General features: G+C 39.6%; 1 protein-coding gene across 6 annotated transcripts in view; it reads left to right on the top strand.

Moving 5' to 3' along the window:
* Nucleotides 1-21,235, top strand: part of LOC115204650 (fibrinogen-binding protein) — a 71,860-nt gene that overhangs the window by 41,561 nt on the left and 9,064 nt on the right. For 5 of the 6 annotated variants that reach the window (XM_029770354.1, XM_029770351.1, XM_029770353.1 and 2 more), the window contains 3 exons: nt 1,358-1,423; nt 7,460-7,525; nt 10,317-10,382. In XM_029770354.1, the coding sequence (XP_029626214.1) occupies nt 1,358-1,423; nt 7,460-7,525; nt 10,317-10,382 (198 nt within the window). The remainder of the gene's footprint in view (nt 1-1,357; nt 1,424-7,459; nt 7,526-10,316; nt 10,383-21,235) is intronic. The other variant, XM_029770355.1, reaches the window with a different exon arrangement.

Raw genomic sequence — 21,235 nt, 5'->3', positions numbered from 1 at the left:
ACATTGTTTACTTGTCTTACCCACGTTTGATCCCTTAACATGGTTAAGATGTCTTAGCCTCGTTTGATACCTTAACATTGTTTAGGTTTCTTAGCTGCCTTTGATACCTTAACATGGTTTACTTGTCTTAGCTGCCTTTGATGCCTTAACATGGTTAAGTTGTCCTAGCCACGTTTGATATCTTAACATGGTTACAGTTGTATTAACAATATTATCTACTTTATTTATATAACCCCATTCTATATTTCTTCTTTATTTTATTACATTTTATTTATTATATTGCTGCAATACTCTCTCATGCCCACTGTTATTGTACTTTTGTTTTGCTATTTACATTTTATTCTTGTCTAATCTTAATTGTATATTTGAGTAGAAACATATTGTGTCTTTATCTTTCTACCTTTATTGTTTGATTGTAAGAAATGTGTTGTATAAATACAGTTTGATTGATACAAAGTGAAAGTGTGGCTAGCTCAGTGTCGGGATGGGAATGGATCGTCCGAGATAGAACTTACTGTTTGTCAGACAGCACTGACAGGTGAAAGGGTGTAACTTTAAATTACATTTTTTTAGGGTGTCGGATCAATGAGTTCCAGGGTCAATACCCTTCTAGGGGGGATCAATGGGCACGCCCACCCTATGGAGATTAAAACATGTTTTTGCTGTGAAATACAATTATCTGAGGTCCCTTAGTCAAGCAGTGAATTTCAAACACAGATTCAACAACATACACCAGGAGGTCTTCCCAATTGCTTGCAAAGAAGGGTACGTATTGGTAGATGGGTAAAAAAAACCGGAATATCCTATGAAGAATGGTGAAGTTATTAATTACACTGGATGGTTTATCAAATCACAGAGGCACTACAATGATACAGGTCTCCTTCCTAACTCAGTTGCCGGAGAGGAAGGAAACCGCTCAAGGATTTCACCATGAGACAAACAGTTCAAAACAAGACACTAAACTATTATTGCAAAACATGTTGCCAAGCAATTAACTTCAGGATAAAAAAAAGAAAGAGAATGGAACTAAGCACATGCAAAACCCTAGAGAAACACCTGTTTCAGTCTGCTTTCCACCAAACACTGGGATATTAATTCACCTTTTAGCAGGACAATAACCTTAAACACAAGACCAAATCTACACCTGAGTAGGCTTACTAAGAAGACAGTGAATGTTCCTGAGTGGCAGAGTTACTTGAAAATCTATGGCAAGTCCTGAAGAAGGTTGTCTGGCAAGGATCAACAAACAATCTTAATTTCACATACATTTTAACTAACCCTCTCCCGCATCTCAAAATAATGAACAATCTCTGACTAACACTCTTCCCAGTCCTAATAGGTATTATCTTTGTTCCAGATATGCTCTTAATTGATGGTGTGGAAGAGGCAGGCAATGAGATAGACCGTAGTACAGACTCGGAAGGTGAGTACAAAGCATAGATGTCCAAGAGCAAACTTACAAAAAAATGTGAGTATGAAATTATATGAGACATACAGTACCCACAGTCAATGTTAGATTGGGTTAAATATTATACAACCGTGTTTGATCCCTTAAGGATTCAGTTGTCTTTGCCATGTTTGATCCTTTAATAATGGTTTACTTGTCTTAGCCACGTTTGATCCCTTAACTTATTTTGGCTGGGTGGCAGTATTGAGTAGCTTGGATGAAGAAGGTGCCCAGAGTAAACTGCCTGCTACTCAGGCCCAGAAGCTAAGATATGCATATTATTAGTAGATTTGGATAGAAAACACTCTGAAGTTTCTAAAACTGTTTGAATGATGTCTGTGAGTATAACAGAACTCATATGGTAGGCAACAACCTGAGACAAAATCCAACCAGGAAGTGGGAAATCTGAGGTTTGTAGTTTTTCCAAGTCTTGACCTATCCAATATACAGTGTCTGTGGGGTCATATTGCTCTTCCTAAGGCTTCCACTAGATGTCAACTGTCTTTAGAACCTTGTTTGAGGCTTCTACTGTGAAGTTGAGGGGAATAAGAGCTGATTGTATCAGGTGTCTACCAGATGGGCATGAGCTTCAGCCATGCGCGCGCCTGTGAGAGGTAGCTGAGTTCCATTGCATTTCTAAAGACAAAGGAATTCTCCGGTTGAAATCTTATTGAAGATTTATGATAAAAACATCCTAAAGATTGATTCTATACATCGTTTGACATGTTTCTACAAACTGTAATGGAATTTCTTTAGTTTTCATCTGGCCTCGTGAATTTGGATTTGTGAACTGAAGGCGCAAACAAAAAGGAGGTATTTGGACATAAAGGTTGGACTTTATCGAACAAAACAAACATTTATTGTGGAACTGGGATTCCTGGGAGTGCATTGTGATGAAGATCATCAAAGGTAAGTGAATATTTATAATGCTATTTCTGACTTCTGTTGACTCCATCATGGCGGATATATTTTTGGCTTGTTTTTGTGTCTGAGCGCCGTACTCAGATTATTACATGGTGTGTTTTTTTGGTAAAGCTTTTTTGAAATCTGACACAGCAGTTGCATTAAGGAGAAGTTTATCTAAAGTTCCATGCATAACACTTGTATTTTCATCAACATTTATGATAAGTATTTCTGTAAATTGATGTGGCTCTGCAAAATCACCGGAGGATTTGGAGGCAAAACATTACTGAACATAATGCGCCAATGTAAAATGAGATTTTTGGATATAAATATGAACTTTATCGAACAAAACATGCATGTATTGTGTAACATGAAGTCCTATGAGTGTCATCTGATGAAGATCATCAAAAGTTAGTGATTAATGTTCTCTATTTCTGCTTTTTGTGACTCCTTGTAACGGCTCTCTGTGGAAGTAGACCAAGGTGCAGCGGAGTTAGTGTTCATCTTTGAATTTTAATAAACGTAAAAACACTATACACACAAAACAAGAAAACCGACAGCCAAACAGTCCTGTCAGGTGCAAAACACTAAACAGAAACAATCCCCCACAAAACGCAAAGGAAAAACAGGCTCCTTATGTGTGACTCCGGATCAGCAACAACGAACTACAGCTGTGCCTGATTGGGAGCCACACACGGCCCAAAACAAAGAAATACAAAAACATAGAAAAATGAACATAGAACGCCCACCCAATGTAACACCCTGGCCTAACCAAAATAAAGAACAAAAACCCCTCTCTATGGCCAGGGCGTTACACTCCTCTCTTTGGCTGGAAAAATGGCTGTGTTTTTCTGTGACTAGGCGCTGATCTAACATAATCGTTTAGTGTGCTTTTGCTGTAAAGCCTTTTTGAAATCGGACACTGTGGTTGGATTAACGAGAATTTTATCTTTAAAATGGTGTAAAATACTTGTATGGTTGAGGAATTTTAATTATGAGATTTCTGTTGTTTGAATTTGGCGCCCTGCACTTTCACTGGCTGTTGTCATATCGATCCCGTTAACGGGATTTTAGCCGTAAGAAGTTTTAACATTGTTTACTTGTCTTAGCCATGTTTAATACCTTGACAATGTTTACTTGTCTTAGCCACATTTGATACCTTAACATTGTTTACTTGTCTTAGCCACGTTTGATACCTTAAAAACTTCTTAGGGATCAAATCCTGTTAACGGGATCGATTTGACAACATCCGGTGAAATGGCAGAGCGCCAAATTCAAATTACATTTTTAGAAATATTTAACTTTCATACAATCACAAGTGCAATACACCAAATTACAGCCTAACTTCTTGTTAACCTCTTACATCTAGATGTTCACCGCTCCAATATCCAATGATAGGGCGTGGCGCGAATTACAAACACCTCAGAAATCCAAAAACTTCAATTTTTCAAACATATGACTATTTTACACCATTTTAAAGACAAGACTCTCCTTTATCTAACCACATTGTCCGATTTCAAAAAGGCTTTACAACGAAAGCAAAACATTAGATTATGTCAGGAGAGTACCCAGCCAGAAATAATCACACACCCATTTTTCAAGCTGGCATATAATGTCACAAAAACAAAAACCACAGCTAAATGCAGCACTAACCTTTGATGATCTTCATCAGATGACACTCCTAGGACATTATGTTATACAATACATGCATGTTTTGTTCAATCAAGTTCATATTTATATAAAAAAACAGCTTTTTACATTAGCATGTGACGTTCAGAACTAGCATACCCACCGAAACTTCCGGTGAATTTACTAAATTACTCACAATAAACGTTCACAAAAAACATAACAATTCTTTTAAGAAATATAGATATAGAACTCCTTTATGCAATCGCGGTGTCAGATTTTAAAATAGTTTTTCGGTGAAAGCACATTTTGCAATATTCTGAGTATATAGCCCGGCCATCATGGCTAGCTATTTTGACACCCACCAAGTTTGGCACTCACCAAACTCAGATTTACTATAAGAAAAATTGGATTACCTTTGCTGTTCTTCGTCAGAATGCACTCCCAGGACTTCTAGTTTACACCCAATGTTGTTTTGGTTCCAAATAATCCATAGTCATATCCAAATAGCGGCGTTTTGTTCTTGCCTTCAAGACACTATCCGAAGGGTGAAGCGCCAGCGCGTATCGTGACAAAAAAATTCAAAATATTCCATTACCGTACTTCGAAGCATGTCAAACGCTGTTTAAAATCAATTTTTATGCGATTTTTCTCGTAAAATAGCGATAATATTCCGACCGGAAGACGTCGTTTTCGTTCAAAGACTGAAAATGTAAAATGGACTCTTCACGTGCAAGCGCGCACCCGTTTCATTGTTCTCAGATCGACCACTATCCAAATGCGCTACTGTTTTTCAGCCAGGGACTGCAGAGTCATCATTCCCGTTCTGACGCCTTCTGAGAGCCTATGGGAGCCTTAGAAAATGTCACGTTACAGCAGAGATCCGCTATTTTCCATAAAGAGGCTATAGAAGGCCAAGAAATGGTCAGAGAGGGCACTTCCTGTATGCAATCTTCTCCGGTTTTGGCCTGCCATATGAGTTCTGTTATACTCACAGACACCATTCAAACAGTTTTAGAAACTTTAGGGTGTTTTCTATCCAAATCAAACAATTATATGCATATTCTAGTTTCTGGGCAGGAGTAATAACCAGATTAAATCGGGTATGTTTTTATCCGGCCGTGAAAATACTGCCCCCTATCCTAAACAGGTTAATTTAGCCACCATTTCAGATTTCAAAAAGGCTTTACGGCGAAAGCAAACCATGCTATTATCTGAGGACAGCAAACCTTCAAACAAACACAGACAATCATATTGCATCCCGCCAGGCGTGACACAAAACTCAGAAATAACAATATAATTCATGCCTTACCTTTGACAAGCTTCTTCTGTTGGCACTCCAATATGTCCCATAAACATCACAAATGGTCCTTTTGTTCGATTAATTCCATCCTTATATATCCAAAATCTCCATTTATTTGGCGCATTTGATCCAGAAAAACACCAGTTCCAACTTGCGCAACATGTTTACAAAATATCTAATAAGTTACCTGTAATCTTTGTCCAAACATTTCAAACAACTTTCCTAATACAACTTTAGGTATTTTTTAACATAAATAATTGATAAAATTTAAGTTGGGATAAACTGTGTTCAATACAGGAAGAAAACAAAGTGGAGCGAGCTTTCAGGTCGTGCGCCTCAAACAAACAGTACACTTCACTCGACCTCGTTCTGAACTGCACTACTTCTTCATTTCTCAAAGGAAAAACATCAACCAATTTCTAAAGACTGTTGACATCCAGTGGAAGCGATAGGAACTGCAAGCAAGTGCCTTATGAATCTAGATCCCCATAGAAAACCCATTGAAAAGAGAGTGACCTCAACAACAACAAAAAATCCTGCATGGTTTGTCCTCGAGGTTTCGCCTGCCACATATGTTCTTTTATACTGACAGACATCATTCAAACACTGTTAGAAACTTCAGAGTGTTTTCTATCCACATCTACTAATAATATGCATATCCTAGCTTCTGGGCCTGAGTAGCAGGCAGTTTATTTTGGGCTTGGTTTTCATCCGGACGTGAAAATACCGCCCCCTAGCCTATAGAGGTTAACATTGTTTACTTGTCCTAGCCACGTTTGATCCCTTAACATTGCTTACTTGTCTTAGCCACATTTGATACCTTAACATTGTTTACTTGTCTTACCCACGTTTGATCCCTTAACATGGTTAAGTTGTCTTAGCCTCGTTTGATACCTTAACATTGTTTAGGTTTCTTAGCTGCCTTTGATACCTTAACCTGGTTTACTTGTCTTAGCTGCCTTTGATGCCTTAACATGGTTAAGTTGTCCTAGCCACGTTTGATATCTTAACATGGTTACAGTTGTATTAACAATATTATCTACTTTATTTATATAACCCCATTCTATATTTCTTCTTTATTTTATTACCTTTAATTTATTATATTGCTGCAATACTCTCTCATGCCCACTGTTATTGTACTTTTGTTTTGCTATTTACATTTTATTCTTGTCTAATCTTAATTGTATATTTGAGTAGAAACATATTGTGTCTTTATCTTTCTACCTTTATTGTTTGATTGTAAGAAATGTGTTGTATAAATACAGTTTGATTGATACAAAGTGAAAGTGTGGCTAGCTCAGTGTCGGGATGGGAATGGATCGTCCGAGATAGAACTTACTGTTTGTCAGACAGCACTGACAGGTGAAAGGGTGTAACTTTAAATTACATTTTTTTAGGGTGTCGGATCAATGAGTTCCAGGGTCAATACCCTTCTAGGGGGGGTCAATGGGCACGCCCACCCTATGGAGATTAAAACATGTTTTTGCTGTGAAATACAATTATCTGAGGTCCCTTAGTCAAGCAGTGAATTTCAAACACAGATTCAACAACATACACCAGGAGGTCTTCCCAATTGCTTGCAAAGAAGGGTACGTATTGGTAGATGGGTAAAAAAAACGGAATATCCTATGAAGAATGGTGAAGTTATTAATTACACTGGATGGTGTATCAAATCACAGAGGCACTACAATGATACAGGTCTCCTTCCTAACTCAGTTGCCGGAGAGGAAGGAAACCGCTCAAGGATTTCACCATGAGACAAACAGTTCAAAACAAGACACTAAACTATTATTGCAAAACATGTTGCCAAGCAATTAACTTCAGGATAAAAAAAAGAAACAGAATGGAACTAAGCACATGCAAAACCCTAGAGAAACACCTGTTTCAGTCTGCTTTCCACCAAACACTGGGATATTAATTCACCTTTTAGCAGGACAATAACCTTAAACACAAGACCAAATCTACACCTGAGTAGGCTTACTAAGAAGACAGTGAATGTTCCTGAGTGGCAGAGTTACTTGAAAATCTATGGCAAGTCCTGAAGAAGGTTGTCTGGCAAGGATCAACAAACAATCTTAATTTCACATACATTTTAACTAACCCTCTCCCGCATCTCAAAATAATGAACAATCTCTGACTAACACTCTTCCCAGTCCTAATAGGGATTATCTTTGTTCCAGATATGCTCTTAATTGATGGTGTGGAAGAGGCAGGCAATGAGATAGACCGTAGTACAGACTCGGACGGTGAGTACAAAGCATAGATGTCCAAGAGCAAACTTACAAAAAAATGTGAGTATGAAATTATATGAGACATACAGTACCCACAGTCAATGTTAGATTGGGTTAAATATTATACAACCGTGTTTGATCCCTTAAGGATTCAGTTGTCTTTGCCATGTTTGATCCTTTAATAATGGTTTACTTGTCTTAGCCATGTTTAATACCTTGACAATGTTTACTTGTCTTAGCCACATTTGATACCTTAACATTGTTTACTTGTCTTAGCCACGTTTGATACCTTAAAAACTTCTTAGGGATCAAATCCTGTTAACGGGATCGATTTGACAACATCCGGTGAAATGGCAGAGCGCCAAATTCAAATTACATTTTTAGAAATATTTATCTTTCATACAATCACAAGTGCAATACACCAAATTACAGCCTAACTTCTTGTTAACCTCTCTGGGGTATGTGGGACGATTTCGTCCCACCTACGTAACAGCCACTTCAATCCAGTGGCGCGATTTTTGAATCGTTAGAAATGCTATAACTTCAATTTCTCAAACATATGACTATTTCACAGCTATTTAAAGACAAGAATCTCGTTAATCTAACCCCACTGTCCGATTTCAAAAAGGCTTTACAACAAAAGCAAAACATTAGATTATGTTAGCAGAGTACCCAGCCAGAAAAAATCTGACACCCATTTTTCAAGCTAGCATATCATGTCACATAAACCCAAACCACAGCTAAATGCAGCACTAACCTTTTATGATCTTCATCAGATGACACACCTAGGACATTGTGTTATACAATACATGCATGTCTGTTTAATCAAGTTCATATTTATATCAAAAACCAGCTTTTTACATTAGCATGTGACGTTCAGAAAAAGCATAACCACCGCAAACTTCCGGTGAATTTACTAACAGTTTGCTAAATTACTCACGATAAACGTTCACAAAAAGCATAACAATTATTTTAAGAATTATAGATACATTACCCCTCTATGCACTCGATATGTCCGATTTTAAAATAGCTTTTCGGATGAAGCACATTTTGCAATAATCTAAGTACATAGCCCGGCATTACAGGGCTAGCTATTTAGATACCCACCCAGTTCAGCCTCCACCAAAATCACATTTCCTATAAGAAAAATGTTCTTACCTTGCTTGTTCTTCATCAGAATACACTGCCAGGACTTCTACTTCAATAACAAATGTTGGTTTGGTCCCAAATAATCCATCGTTATATTCCAACAGCGACGTTTTGTTCGTGAGTTCTAGACACTATCAGAATGCTTCCTCACGGTCCCGCGCATGGTGCGTTGGCTTGTCAAAAATGTCTAAATATTCCATTACCGTACTTCGAAGCATGTCAACCGCTGTTTAAAACCAATTTTTATGCCATTTATGTCGTAGAGAAGTGATAATATTCCGACCGGGAGTATGCATTGAGCCTAAACAGCCGAATAAAATTTCTCCTCAGAAGCGACTCATGCACGCGCATCATTGAAAGGTCCTCCGAGCAGCCACTTACAAAAGGCGATAATATGTTTCAACCTGAGGCTCCCTCGTAAACCTTCAGGGTTTTCGCGGGCTCTGAGAGCCTATTGGAGCCCTGGGAATTGTCACGTTACAGCTAAGATCCTTACTTTTCAATAAAAAGAGGTAAGACGCACGACTCCTTGTCAGACAGGGTACTTCCTGCTTGAAGCCTTGTCAGGTTTTTGCCTGCCATAGGAGTTCTGTTATACTCACAGACACCATTCAAACAGTTTTAGAAAATTCAGAGTGTTTTCTATCCAAACCTGAACAATAATATGCATATTCTAGCTTCTGAGTTGGTGTAGGAGGCAGTTAAAAATGGGAACATATTTTTTCCAAAATTCTCAATACTGCCCCCTACCCCAAACAGGTTAACCTCTTACATCTAGATGTTCCGCTAGCGGAACACCGCTCCAATATCCAATGATAGGGCGTGGCGCGAATTACAAACACCTCAGAAATCCAAAAACTTCAATTTTTCAAACATATGACTATTTTACACCATTTTAAAGACAAGACTCTCCTTTATCTAACCACATTGTCCGATTTCAAAAAGGCTTTACAACGAAAGCAAAACATTAGATTATGTCAGGAGAGTACCCAGCCAGAAATAATCACACACCCATTTTTCAAGCTGGCATATAATGTCACAAAAACCAAAACCACAGCTAAATGCAGCACTAACCTTTGATGATCTTCATCAGATGACACTCCTAGGACATTATGTTATACAATACATGCATGTTTTGTTCAATCAAGTTCATATTTATATAAAAAAACAGCTTTTTACATTAGCATGTGACGTTCAGAACTAGCATACCCACCGAAACTTCCGGTGAATTTACTAAATTACTCACAATAAACGTTCACAAAAAACATAACAATTATTTTAAGAAATATAGATATAGAACTCCTTTATGCAATCGCGGTGTCAGATTTTAAAATAGTTTTTTGGTGAAAGCACATTTTGCAATATTCTGAGTATATAGCCCGGCCATCATGGCTAGCTATTTTGACACCCACCAAGTTTGGCACTCACCAAACTCAGATTTACTATAAGAAAAATTGGATTACCTTTGCTGTTCTTCGTCAGAATGCACTCCCAGGACTTCTATTTCACACCATTTAAATTAAGTTACCTAATTTCAGAAATTATGGTGGTATTCTTAATTTCACATACATTTTAACTAACCCTCTCCCGCATCTCAAAATAATTAACAATCTCTGACTAACACTCCCAGGACTAATAGTGTTTATCTTTGTTCCAGGTATCCCCTTAATTGATGGTGTGGAAGAGGCAGACAATGAGATAGACCATAGTACAGACTCGGACGGTGAGTACAAAGCATAGATGTCCAAGAGCAAACTTACAAAAAAATGTGAGTATGAAATTATATGAGACATACAGTACCCACAGTCAATGTTAGATTGGGTTAAATATTATACAACCGTGTTTGATCCATTAAGGATTCAGTTGTCTTTGCCATGTTTGATCCTTTAATAATGGTTTACTTGTCTTAGCCACGTTTGATCCCTTAACTTCTTTTGGCTGGGTGGCAGTATTGAGTAGCTTGGATGAAGAAGGTGCCCAGAGTAAACTGCCTGCTACTCAGGCCCAGAAGCTAAGATATGCATATTATTAGTAGATTTGGATAGAAAACACTCTGACGTTTCTAAAACTGTTTGACTGATGTCTGTGAGTATAACAGAACTCATATAGTAGGCAACAACCTGAGACAAAATCCAACCAGGAAGTGGGAAATCTGAGGTTTGTAATTTTTCCAAGTCTTGACCTATCCAATATACAGTGTCTGTGGGGTCATATTGCTCTTCCTAAGGCTTCCACTAGATGTCAACTGTCTTTAGAACCTTGTTTGTGACTTCTACTGTGAAGTGGAGGGGAATAAGAGCTGATTGTATCAGGTGTCTACCAGATGGGCATGAGCTTCAGCCATGCGCGCGCCTGTGAGAGGTAGCTGAGTTCCATTGCATTTCTAAAGACAAAGGAATTCTCCGGTTGAAATCTTATTGAAGATTTATGATAGCAACATCCTAAAGATTGATTCTATACATCGTTTGACATGTTTCTACGAACTGTAATGGAATCTTTTGAGTTTTCGTCTGGCCTGCGCGTCGTGAATTTGCATTTGTGAACTGAAGGCGCGAACAAAAAGGAGGTATTTGGACATAAAGGTTGGACTTTATCGAACAAAACAAACATTTATTGTGGAACTGGGATTCCTGGGAGTGCATTGTGATGAAGATCATCAAAGGTAAGTGAATATTTATAATGCTATTTCTGACTTCTGTTGTCTCCAACATGGCGGATATATTTTTGGCTTGTTTTTGTGTCTGAGCGCCGTACTCAGATTATTGCATGGTGTGCTTTTTTGGTAAAGCTTTTTTGAAATCTGACACAGCAGTTGCATTAAGGAGAAGTTTATCTAAAGTTCCATGCATAACACTTGTATTTTCATCAACATTTATGATAAGTATTTCTGTAAATTGATGTGGCTCTCTGCAAAATCACCGGAGGATTTGGAGGCAAAACATTACTGAACATTACGCGCCAATGTAAAATGAGATTTTTGGATATAAATATGAACTTTATCGAACAAAACATGCATGTATTGTGTAACATAAAGTCCTATGAGTGTCATCTGATGAAGATCATCAAAGGTTAGTGATTAATGTTATCTCTATTTCGGCGTTTTGTGACTCCTCTTTGGCTGGAAAAATGGCTGTGTTTTTCTGTGACTAGGCGCTGATCTAACATAATCGTTTGGTGTGCTTTTGCTGTAAAGCCTTTTTGAAATCGGACACTGTGGTTGGATTAACGAGAATTTTATCTTTAAAATGGTGTAAAATACTTGTATGGTTGAGGAATTTTAATTATGAGATTTCTGTTGTTTGAATTTGGTGCTCTGCACTTTCACTGGCTGTTGTCATATCGATCCCGTTAACGGGATTTCAGCCGTAAGAAGTTTTAACATTGTTTACTTGTCTTAGCCACGTTTAATACCTTGACAATGTTTACTTGTCTTAGCCACATTTGATACCTTAACATTGTTTACTTTTCTTAGCCACGTTTAATACCTTAACATTGTTTACTTGTCTTAGCCACGATTGATACCTTAAAAACTTCTTAGGGATCAAATCCTGTTAACGGGATCGATTTGACAACATCCGGTGAAATGGCAGAGAGCAAAATTGAAATTGAAGTATTAGAAATATTTAACTTTCATACAATCACAAGTGCAATACACCAAATTTCAGCCTGACGTCTTGTTAATCTAGCCACCATACGAGATTTCAAAAAGGCTTTACGGCGAAATCAAACCATGTTATTATCTGAGGACAGCACCCCATCAAACAAACACAAATCAAATCAAATTTATTTATATAGCCCTTCGTACATCAGCTGATATCTCAAAGTGCTGTACAGAAACCCAGCCTAAAACCCCAAACAGCAAGCAATGCATGTGAAAGAAGCACGGTGGCTAGGAAAAACTCCCTAGGAAAAACTCCCTAGAAAGGCCAAAAACCTAGGAAGAAACCTAGAGAGGAACCAGGCTATGAGGCGTGGCCAGTCCTCTTCTGGCTGTGCCGGGTGGATATTATAACAGAACATGGTCAAGATGTTAAAATGTTCATAAATGACCAGCATGGTCAAATAATAATAATCATAGTAGTTGTCGAGGGTGCAACAAGCACGTCCGGTGAACAGGTCAGGGTTCCATAGCCGCAGGCAGAACAGTTGAAACTGCAGCAGCAGCACGGCCAGGTGGACTGGGGACAGCAAGGAGTCATCATGCCAGGTAGTCCTGAGGCATGGTCCTAGGGCTCAGGTCCTCAGAGAGAAAGAAAGAGAGAAAGAGAGAATTAGAGAGAGCATATTTAAATTCACACAGGACACCGGATAAGACAAGAGAAATACTCCAGATGTAACAGACTGACCCTAGCCCCCCGACACATAAACTACTGCAGCATGAATACTGGAGGCTGAGACAGGAGGGATCAGAAGACACTGTGGCCCCATCCGATGATACCCCCGGACAGGGCCAAACAGGCAGGATATAACCCCACCCACTTTGCCAAAGCACAGCCCCCACACCACTAGAGGGATGTCTCCAACCACCAACTTACCGTCCTAAGACAAGGCCGAGTATAGCCCACAAAGATCTCCGCCACGGCACAACCCAAGGGGGGCGCCAGACAGGAAGACCACGTCAGTGACTCAACCCACTCAAGTGACGCACCCCTTCCATGGACGGCATGGAAAAACACCAGTAAGCCAGTGACTCAGCCCCTGTAATAGGGGTAGAGGCAGAGAATCCCAGTGGAGAGAGGGGAACCGGCAAGGCAGAGACAGCAAGGGCGGTTCGTTGCTCCAGCCTTTCTGTTCACCTTCACACTCCTGGGCCAGACTATACTTAATCATAGGACCCACCGAAGAGATGAGTCTTCAATAAAGACTTAAAGGTTGAGACTGAGTCTACGTCTCTCACATGGGTAGGCAGACCATTCCATAAAAATGGAGCTCTATAGGAGAAAGCCCTACCTCCAGCCGTTTGCTTAAAAATTCTAGGGACAATTAGGAGGCCTGCGTCTTGTGACCGTAGCGTACGTGTAGGTATGTACGGCAGGACCAAATCGGAAAGATAGGTAGGAGCAAGCCCATGTAATGCTTTGTAGGTTAGCAGTAAAACCTTGAAATCAGCCCTTGCCTTAACAGGAAGCCAGTGTAGGGAGGTTAGCACTGGAGTAATATGATCAAATTTTTTGTTACTAGTCAGGATTCTAGCAGTCGTATTTAGCACTAACTGAAGTTTGTTTAGTGCTTTATCCGGGTAGCCGGAAAGTAGAGCATTGCAGTAGTCCAGCCTAGAAGTAACAAAAGCATGGATTAATTTTTCTGCATCATTTTTGGACAGAAAGTTTCTGATTTTTGCAATGTTACGTAGATGGAAAAAAGCTGTCCTTGAAACAGTATTGATATGTTCTTCAAAAGACAGATCAGGGTCCAGAGTAACGCCGAGGTCCTTCACAGTTTTATTTGAGACGGCTGTACAACCATCCAGATTAATTGTCAGATTCAACAGAAGATCTCTTTGTTTCTTGGGACCTAGAACAAGCATCTCTGTTTTGTCCGAGTTTAAAAGTAGAAAGTTTGCAGCCATCCACATCCACAGACAATCATATTTCATCCCGCCAGGCTTGACACAAAACTCAGAAATAACGATATAATTAATTCCTTACCTTTGACAAGCTTCTTCTGTTGGCACTCCAATATGTCCCATAAACATCACAAATTGTCCTTTTGTTCGATTAATTCCATCGTTATATATCCAAAATGTCCATTTATTTGGCGCATTTTATCCACTAAAACACCGGTTCCAACTTGCGCAACATGACTACAAAATATCTAATAAGTTACCTGTAATCTTTGTCCAAACATTTCAAACAACTTTCCTAATACAACTTTAGGTATTTTTTTTACATAAATAATCGGTAAAATTTAAGACAGGATAAACTGTGTTCAATACAGGATGAAAACAAAGTGGAGCGAGCTTTCAGGTCGTGCGCCTCAAACAAACAGTACACTTCACTCGACCCTCGTTGTGAACTGCACTACTTTTTCACTTCTCAAAGGAAAAACATCAACCAATTTCTAAAGACTGTTGACATCCAGTGGAAGCGATAGGAATTGCAAGCAAGTGCCTTATGAATCTAGATCCCCATAGAATACCCATTGAAAAGAGAGTGACCTCCAAAAAAAAATTCCTGGATGGTTTGTCCTCGGGGTTTCGCCTGCCAAATAAGTTATGTTATACTCACAAACATCATTCAAATACCTTTAGAAACTTCAGAGTGTTTTCTATCCACATCTACTAATAATATGCATATCCTAGCTTCTGGGCCTGAGAAGCAGGCAGTTTACTTTGGGCACACTTTTAATCCGGACGTGAAAATACCGCCCCCTAGCCTAGAGAGCTTAACATTGTTTACTTGTCCTAGCCACGCTTGACCCCTTATTAACATTGTTTACTTGTCTTAGCCACGTTTGATACCTTTACATTGTTTTGGTTTCTTAGCCGTGTTAGATCCTTTAACACGGTTCAGTTGTCGTAGACGTGTTTGATCCTGTTATTACAAACTCAACGGACACTATGAAAGCTTTAAACCAAGTTTATTCTGCACATAACTTCAATATTAGACAAAAAACATGGTTTCACCCGTGGTAGTATACATACATACATCTCCTCATTATTGCTAAACATCGCATCATTATTGCTGAGCAGGGAGCTGAGTGATATGAGCCTTCAACGGTTCCTATCCTTATCAGTACTGCTAAATGTGATCGTTTTCCCTGCACTCAGCCCCTCCCAAGCTTCATTATGGCACCCCTCATGTCTCTATTATCACTAATGATTAATAATAGTTAAAGCTCAGAAACTAACATAATGTTGTCTTAGCCGTGTTTGCCCCTTAACATTATTTTATTTATTTGTACAGTGAGGGAAAAAAGTATTTGATCCCCTGCTGATTTTGTTTGTTTGCCCACTGACAAAGAAATTATCAGTCTATAATTTTAATGGTAGGTTTATTTGAACAGTGAGAGACAGAATAACAACAAAAGAAACCAGAAAAATGCATGTCAAAAATGTTAGAAATTGATTTGCATTTTAATGAGGGAAATAAGTATTTGACCCCCTCTCAATCAGAAAGATTTCTGGCTCCCAGGTTTCTTTTATACAGGTAACGAGCTGAGATTAGGAGCACACTCTTAAAGGGAGTGCTCCTAATCTCCGTTTGTTACCTGTATAAAAGACACCTGTCCACAGAAGCAATCAATCAATCAAATTCCAAACTCTCCACCATGGCCAAGACCAAAGAGCTCTCCAAGGATGTCAGGGAAGAGATTGTAGACCTACACAAGCTGGAATGGGCTACAAGACCATCGACAAGCAGCTTGGAAACACTAAATTAGTATTTGGAAGCATTGCCTTTAAATTGTTTAACTTGGGTCAAGTGTTTCGGGTAACCTTACACAAGTCTCCCACAATAAGTTGGGTGAATTTTGGCCCATTCCTCCTGACAGAGCTGGTGTAACTGAGTCAGGTTTGTAGGCCTCCTTTCTCACACACGCTTTTTCAGTTCTGCCCACAAGTTTTCTATGGGATTGAGGTCAGGGCTTTGTGATGGCCAATCCAATACCTTGACTTTGTTGTCCTTCAGCCATTTTGCCACAACTTTGGAAGTATGCTTGGGGTCATTGTCCATTTCGAAGACACATTTGCAACCAAGTTTTAACTTCCTAACTAATGTCTTGAGATTCAATATATCCACACAATTTTCCTACCTCATGATGCCATCTATTTTGTGAAGTGTACCAGTCCCTCCTTCAGCAAAGCAACCCCACAACATGATGCTGCCACCCCCGTGCTTCACCGTTGGGATGGTGTTTTTCGACTTGCTAGCCTCCCCCTTTTTGCTCCAAACATTACAATGGTCATTATGGCCAAACAGTTCTATTTTTGTTTCATCAGACCAGAGGACCTTTCTCTACGATCTTTGTCCCCATGTGCAGTTGCAAACCGTAGTCTGACTTTTTTTATGGTGGTTTTGGAGCAGTGGCTTCTTCCTTGCTGAGCGGCCTTTCAGGTTATGTCGATATAGGACTCGTTTTACTATGGATATAGATAGTTTTGTACCTGTTTCCTCCAGCATCTTCACAAGGTCCTTTGCTGTTGTTCTGGGATTGATTTGCACTTTTCGCACCAAAGTACATTCATCTCTAGGAGACAGAACATGTCTCCTTCATGAGCGGTATCACAGCTGTGTGGTCCCATGGTGTTTATACTTGTGTACTATTGTTTTTACAGATGAACGTGGTACCTTCAGTTCATTTGGAAATTGCTCCCAAGGATGAACTTGTGGAGGTCTACAATTTTTTTGTGAGGTCTTGGCTGATTTCTTTAGATTTTCCCATGATGTCAAGCAAAGAGGCACTGAGTTTGAAGGTAGGCCTTGAAATACATCCACAGGTACACCTCCAATTTACCTAAATTATGTTAAATCAGCCTATCAGAAGCTTCTAAAGCCATGAAATAATTTTCTGGAATTTTCCAACCTGTTTAAAGGCACAGTCAACTTAGTGTATGTAAACTTCTGACCCACTGGAATTGTGATACAGTGAATTATAAGTGAAATAATCTGTCTGTAAACAATTGTTGTAGAAATTACTTGTGTCATCCACAAAACAGATGTCCTAACCGACTTGCCAAAACTATAGTTTGTTAACAAGAAATGTGTGGAGTGGTTGAAAACTGAGTTTTAATGACTCCAACCTAAGTGTATGTAAACTTAATTATAATACATTTAAATAATAAATTAAATAAAATTATTATTATTTATTAAATCATAAATAATTAAGAGAATCACTGAAATGTAGTCTTACTTTATCAAATGCCTTTTCAAAATCCGCTATAAATACCAGCCCTGACTTCTTAGATGTTTCATAATGTTCTATTACTTCTAGTAGTTGTCGTATATTATCTCCAATGTATCGTCCATGTAAAAAACCTGTCTGATCAGGATGAACAATACCTGGAAAAAGTGCTGTGCATTTCACTTGTATTTTTGCATCAGAACATTGAAGTGTAAGGGGCTTGCAGTTTTTTAGATAGACTGTATCTTTAAATTTGCCATCTGGGTCTTGTTTGAATAATAAAGAAATCAGACCTTCCTGTTGAGTACCTGACAGAGTACCATTTCTATAGGAGTAGTTAAAACAATCTAACAATTGAGCTTTTAGTATATCAAAAAAGGGTCTACCGCTATACCATCAAGCCCTGGGGTTTTTCCAGACTGAAAGGATTTAATAGCCTCAAAATGTTCTTCCTCTGTAATTTGGCCTTCGCACTTATCTTCTGAACATTTGTTCATTTTCCATTTTTTATAGTTTTGATTAGTATTCCTTATCGTAATCTTCATTCAGTGGGAGGGGATGGGACGGAAAAGAGAACATCTGCCTAAAATAATTAGCTTCCTCTTTTAAAATATAATTTAGAGAATCATAGATGACTCCGTCTTCAGTAATGAGTTTCTGCAAATTATTTTTGTTAGTGTTCCTGTATTGGAGATTCAGGAAGAATTAGGTGCATTTTTCTCCATTTCCATCCAGTTTGATTTATTTTTGTAATATATTACATTAGATCATTCTTGAATAATTTGACATTTTTGTTGTTTGTTTTTCCTCTAACTTATTTTGTATCTCTGTAGTATCGTTTTTATTGCCATCTACCTGTACTATTAGTTCATGGATTTCCCTTGTTAGTTTTGTGTCACGCCCTGACCTTAGAGAGACTTTTTTATTCTCTATTTTGTTAGGTCAGGGTGTGACTTGGGTGGGCATATCTAAGTTTCTATTTCTTTGTTGGCCTAGTATGGTTCCCAATCAGAGGCAGCTGTTTCTCGTTGTCTCTGATTGTGGATCATACTTAGGCAGCCCTTTTTCCCACCTGTGATTGTGGGATCTTGTTTTTGTGTAGTGCCTGTGAGCACACCATTACTTTATGTTTTGTTTGCTTCTGTATTTGTTTTGGTGAGTTTAATTTATTAAATCATGTGGAACTCTACGCACGCAGGGCCTTGGATCATTTCTTCAGACGATCGTAACAGAAGATCCCACCACTAAAGGACCAAGCAGCATGCCCAGGAGGAGCAGGGATCCTGGGCCCGGGAGAAAAGGGAGTGGAGGACATCCTGGACCTGGGAGGAGGTAATGGCAGGGGAAAAGACCCTGCTATGGAAGCAGGCGGAGGCAGCGAGAGAGGAACGGCGACGAGACCAGGAATCAAGGAGAAGACGGAAACCCGAGAGGCAGCCTCCCAAGAAAATTGGGGGGGGGGTGCGAGCGGAGCAAAGGTGGGAACAAGAACCAACTCCCTGTAATTACAATGAGGAGTTGGTCACGGTTCAGATACCATGCTTTGCGGAGATACTCAATGTGTCTCCAGTGCGCATCCACAGCCCGGTGCGTTCTGTGCCAGTTCCTCGCACTTGCCGTGCGAAAATGAGCATCCAGCCAGGATGGATTGTGCCGGCTCAGCGCTCCTGGTCTCCGGTGCGTCTCTTCGGCCCAGGATATCCTGCGCCGGCTCTGCGCACTGGCTCCGGTGCACCTTCACAGTCCAGTGCGTCCTGTGCCAGCGCCCTGCAGTTGCCGGGCTAGGGTGAGCATCCAGCAAGGACGGGTTGTGCCAGCTCTGCGCTCCAGACTTCCGGTGCATCTCCACGGTCCAGTATAACCTGTACCGGCTCCACGCACGAAACCTCCAGTGATGATCCATGGCCCGAAGCCTCCAGCGGTGATCCATGGCCCGAAGCCTCCAGCGGTGATCCATGGCCCGAAGCCTCCAGCGGTGATCCATGGCACGAAGCCTCCAGCGACGGTCCCCGGTCTGGAGCCTCCAGCGACGGTCCCCGGTCCGGAGCCTCCAGCGATGGTCCCCGGTCCGCAGCCTCCAGCGACGGTCTGCAGTATAGAGCCTCCAGCGATGGTCAGCAGTTCAGAGCCTCCAGCGACGGTTGGCAGTCCAGAGCCTCCGGCGACGATCCACGGTCCGGTTCCACGGAAGTGGGGGGAGCCTCGTACTGTCACGCCCTGACGTTAGAGAGCCTTTTTTATTCTCTATTTTGTTAGGTCAGGGTGTGACTTGGGTGGGCATATCTAAGTTTCTATTTCTTTGTTGGCCTAGTATGGTTCCCAATCAGAGGCAGCTGTTTCTCGTTGTCTCTGATTGGGGATCATACTTAGGCAGCCCTTTTTCCCACCTGTGATTGTGGGATCTTGTTTTTGTGTAGTGCCTGTGAGCACACCATTACTTTACGTTTCGTTTGCTTCTGTATTTGTTTTGGTGAGTTTCATTTATTAAATCATGTGGAACTGCGCTGCGTCTTGGTCCATTTCTTCAGACGATCGTACAATTTTGACTCTTTAGACAGAAACTGCTTGTTTATTATTGATGAATATTGAATTGAATGTCCTCTGAAGGTACATTTAAAGGTATCCCAAACAATAACGGGATTTGCAAAATTGAAAAATTGAAAAATTCAGTTATAAGTTCTTTTGTCTTAGTTAAAACTAAGTTGTCCTCCAGTAAACTTTGATTAAATTTCCAATGTCCATGTGGAAAATCTATAAGAGTTATGTGAAGACCAATTAGATGATGATCCGATCGCATTCTGTCTCCTATTAAAACTTTTTTAACCTTTGATGCAAGAGAGAAAGAGACAAGAAAGTATTCAAGACGACTAGCTTGATTAAGTCTCCTCCATGTATATATCACTAGGTCAGGGTTTTTTAGTCTCCAAATATCCACTATTTCTAATGTGTCCATAAAATTTGTGATTTCCTTAAAGGCACGGTGATGATAGTTTGTAGAGTGATTACCTTTACGGTCCATTGAAGTACTTAACACTGTGTTATAGTCTCCCACCATAATAATTTGATCATTTGTTGCCTGTAAGTTCAATAAATTGGTATAAATGTTTTCGAAGAAGTATGGATCATCCTGATTTGGACCATATAGATTAATGAGCCAAATCTCTTGTTCGTCCACTTTCATATTCAAAAAGATCCACCTTCCTTCCTGACTACTTGCACATTCAGATCAAGATTTGTGTTAATTAATATCATTACCTTTTTGAGTTCCTTTGTCCACGACAGAAAATTATTTCACCACCCCAGTCCTTTTTCCACGCAACTTCATCTAAGGATGTAGATTGATTTTCCTGTAAACAGTATATGTTATATTCCTTTTCTTTTACCCATGTATAGGCTATAATGTGTGCATGTATAAGAGTAAGACTATAATGTGTGCTGTCCAAATCAATAATAACTCTGTCAATTTGCATGGTTGAGTGTCTATGTGTGTAACATGTACTGCGTATAGCTTTAATATTCATGATGATAATTGTAATCCATATCGTATCACTATCATAGTTGCATCATAATTACCTTTAACATCATTGAAAGACACATCCCAGCATTTCCATAGCAATTGACGTTTCACATGATCATGAAAGACACCTTGCATTACTCTAGAGGCGGCTCCACTACAGTACAAATGTATTCCGTACAATATGTTATTATTCCCCAAATGTCCCTGTTCTGATATCT

This window comes from Salmo trutta, chromosome 12 (assembly GCF_901001165.1).
Source record: "Salmo trutta chromosome 12, fSalTru1.1, whole genome shotgun sequence".
Lineage (NCBI taxonomy): Eukaryota > Metazoa > Chordata > Actinopteri > Salmoniformes > Salmonidae > Salmo > Salmo trutta.
The sequence above is the reverse complement of the archived record's forward strand: the minus strand, read 5'-3'. Positions and strand labels throughout refer to the sequence as shown.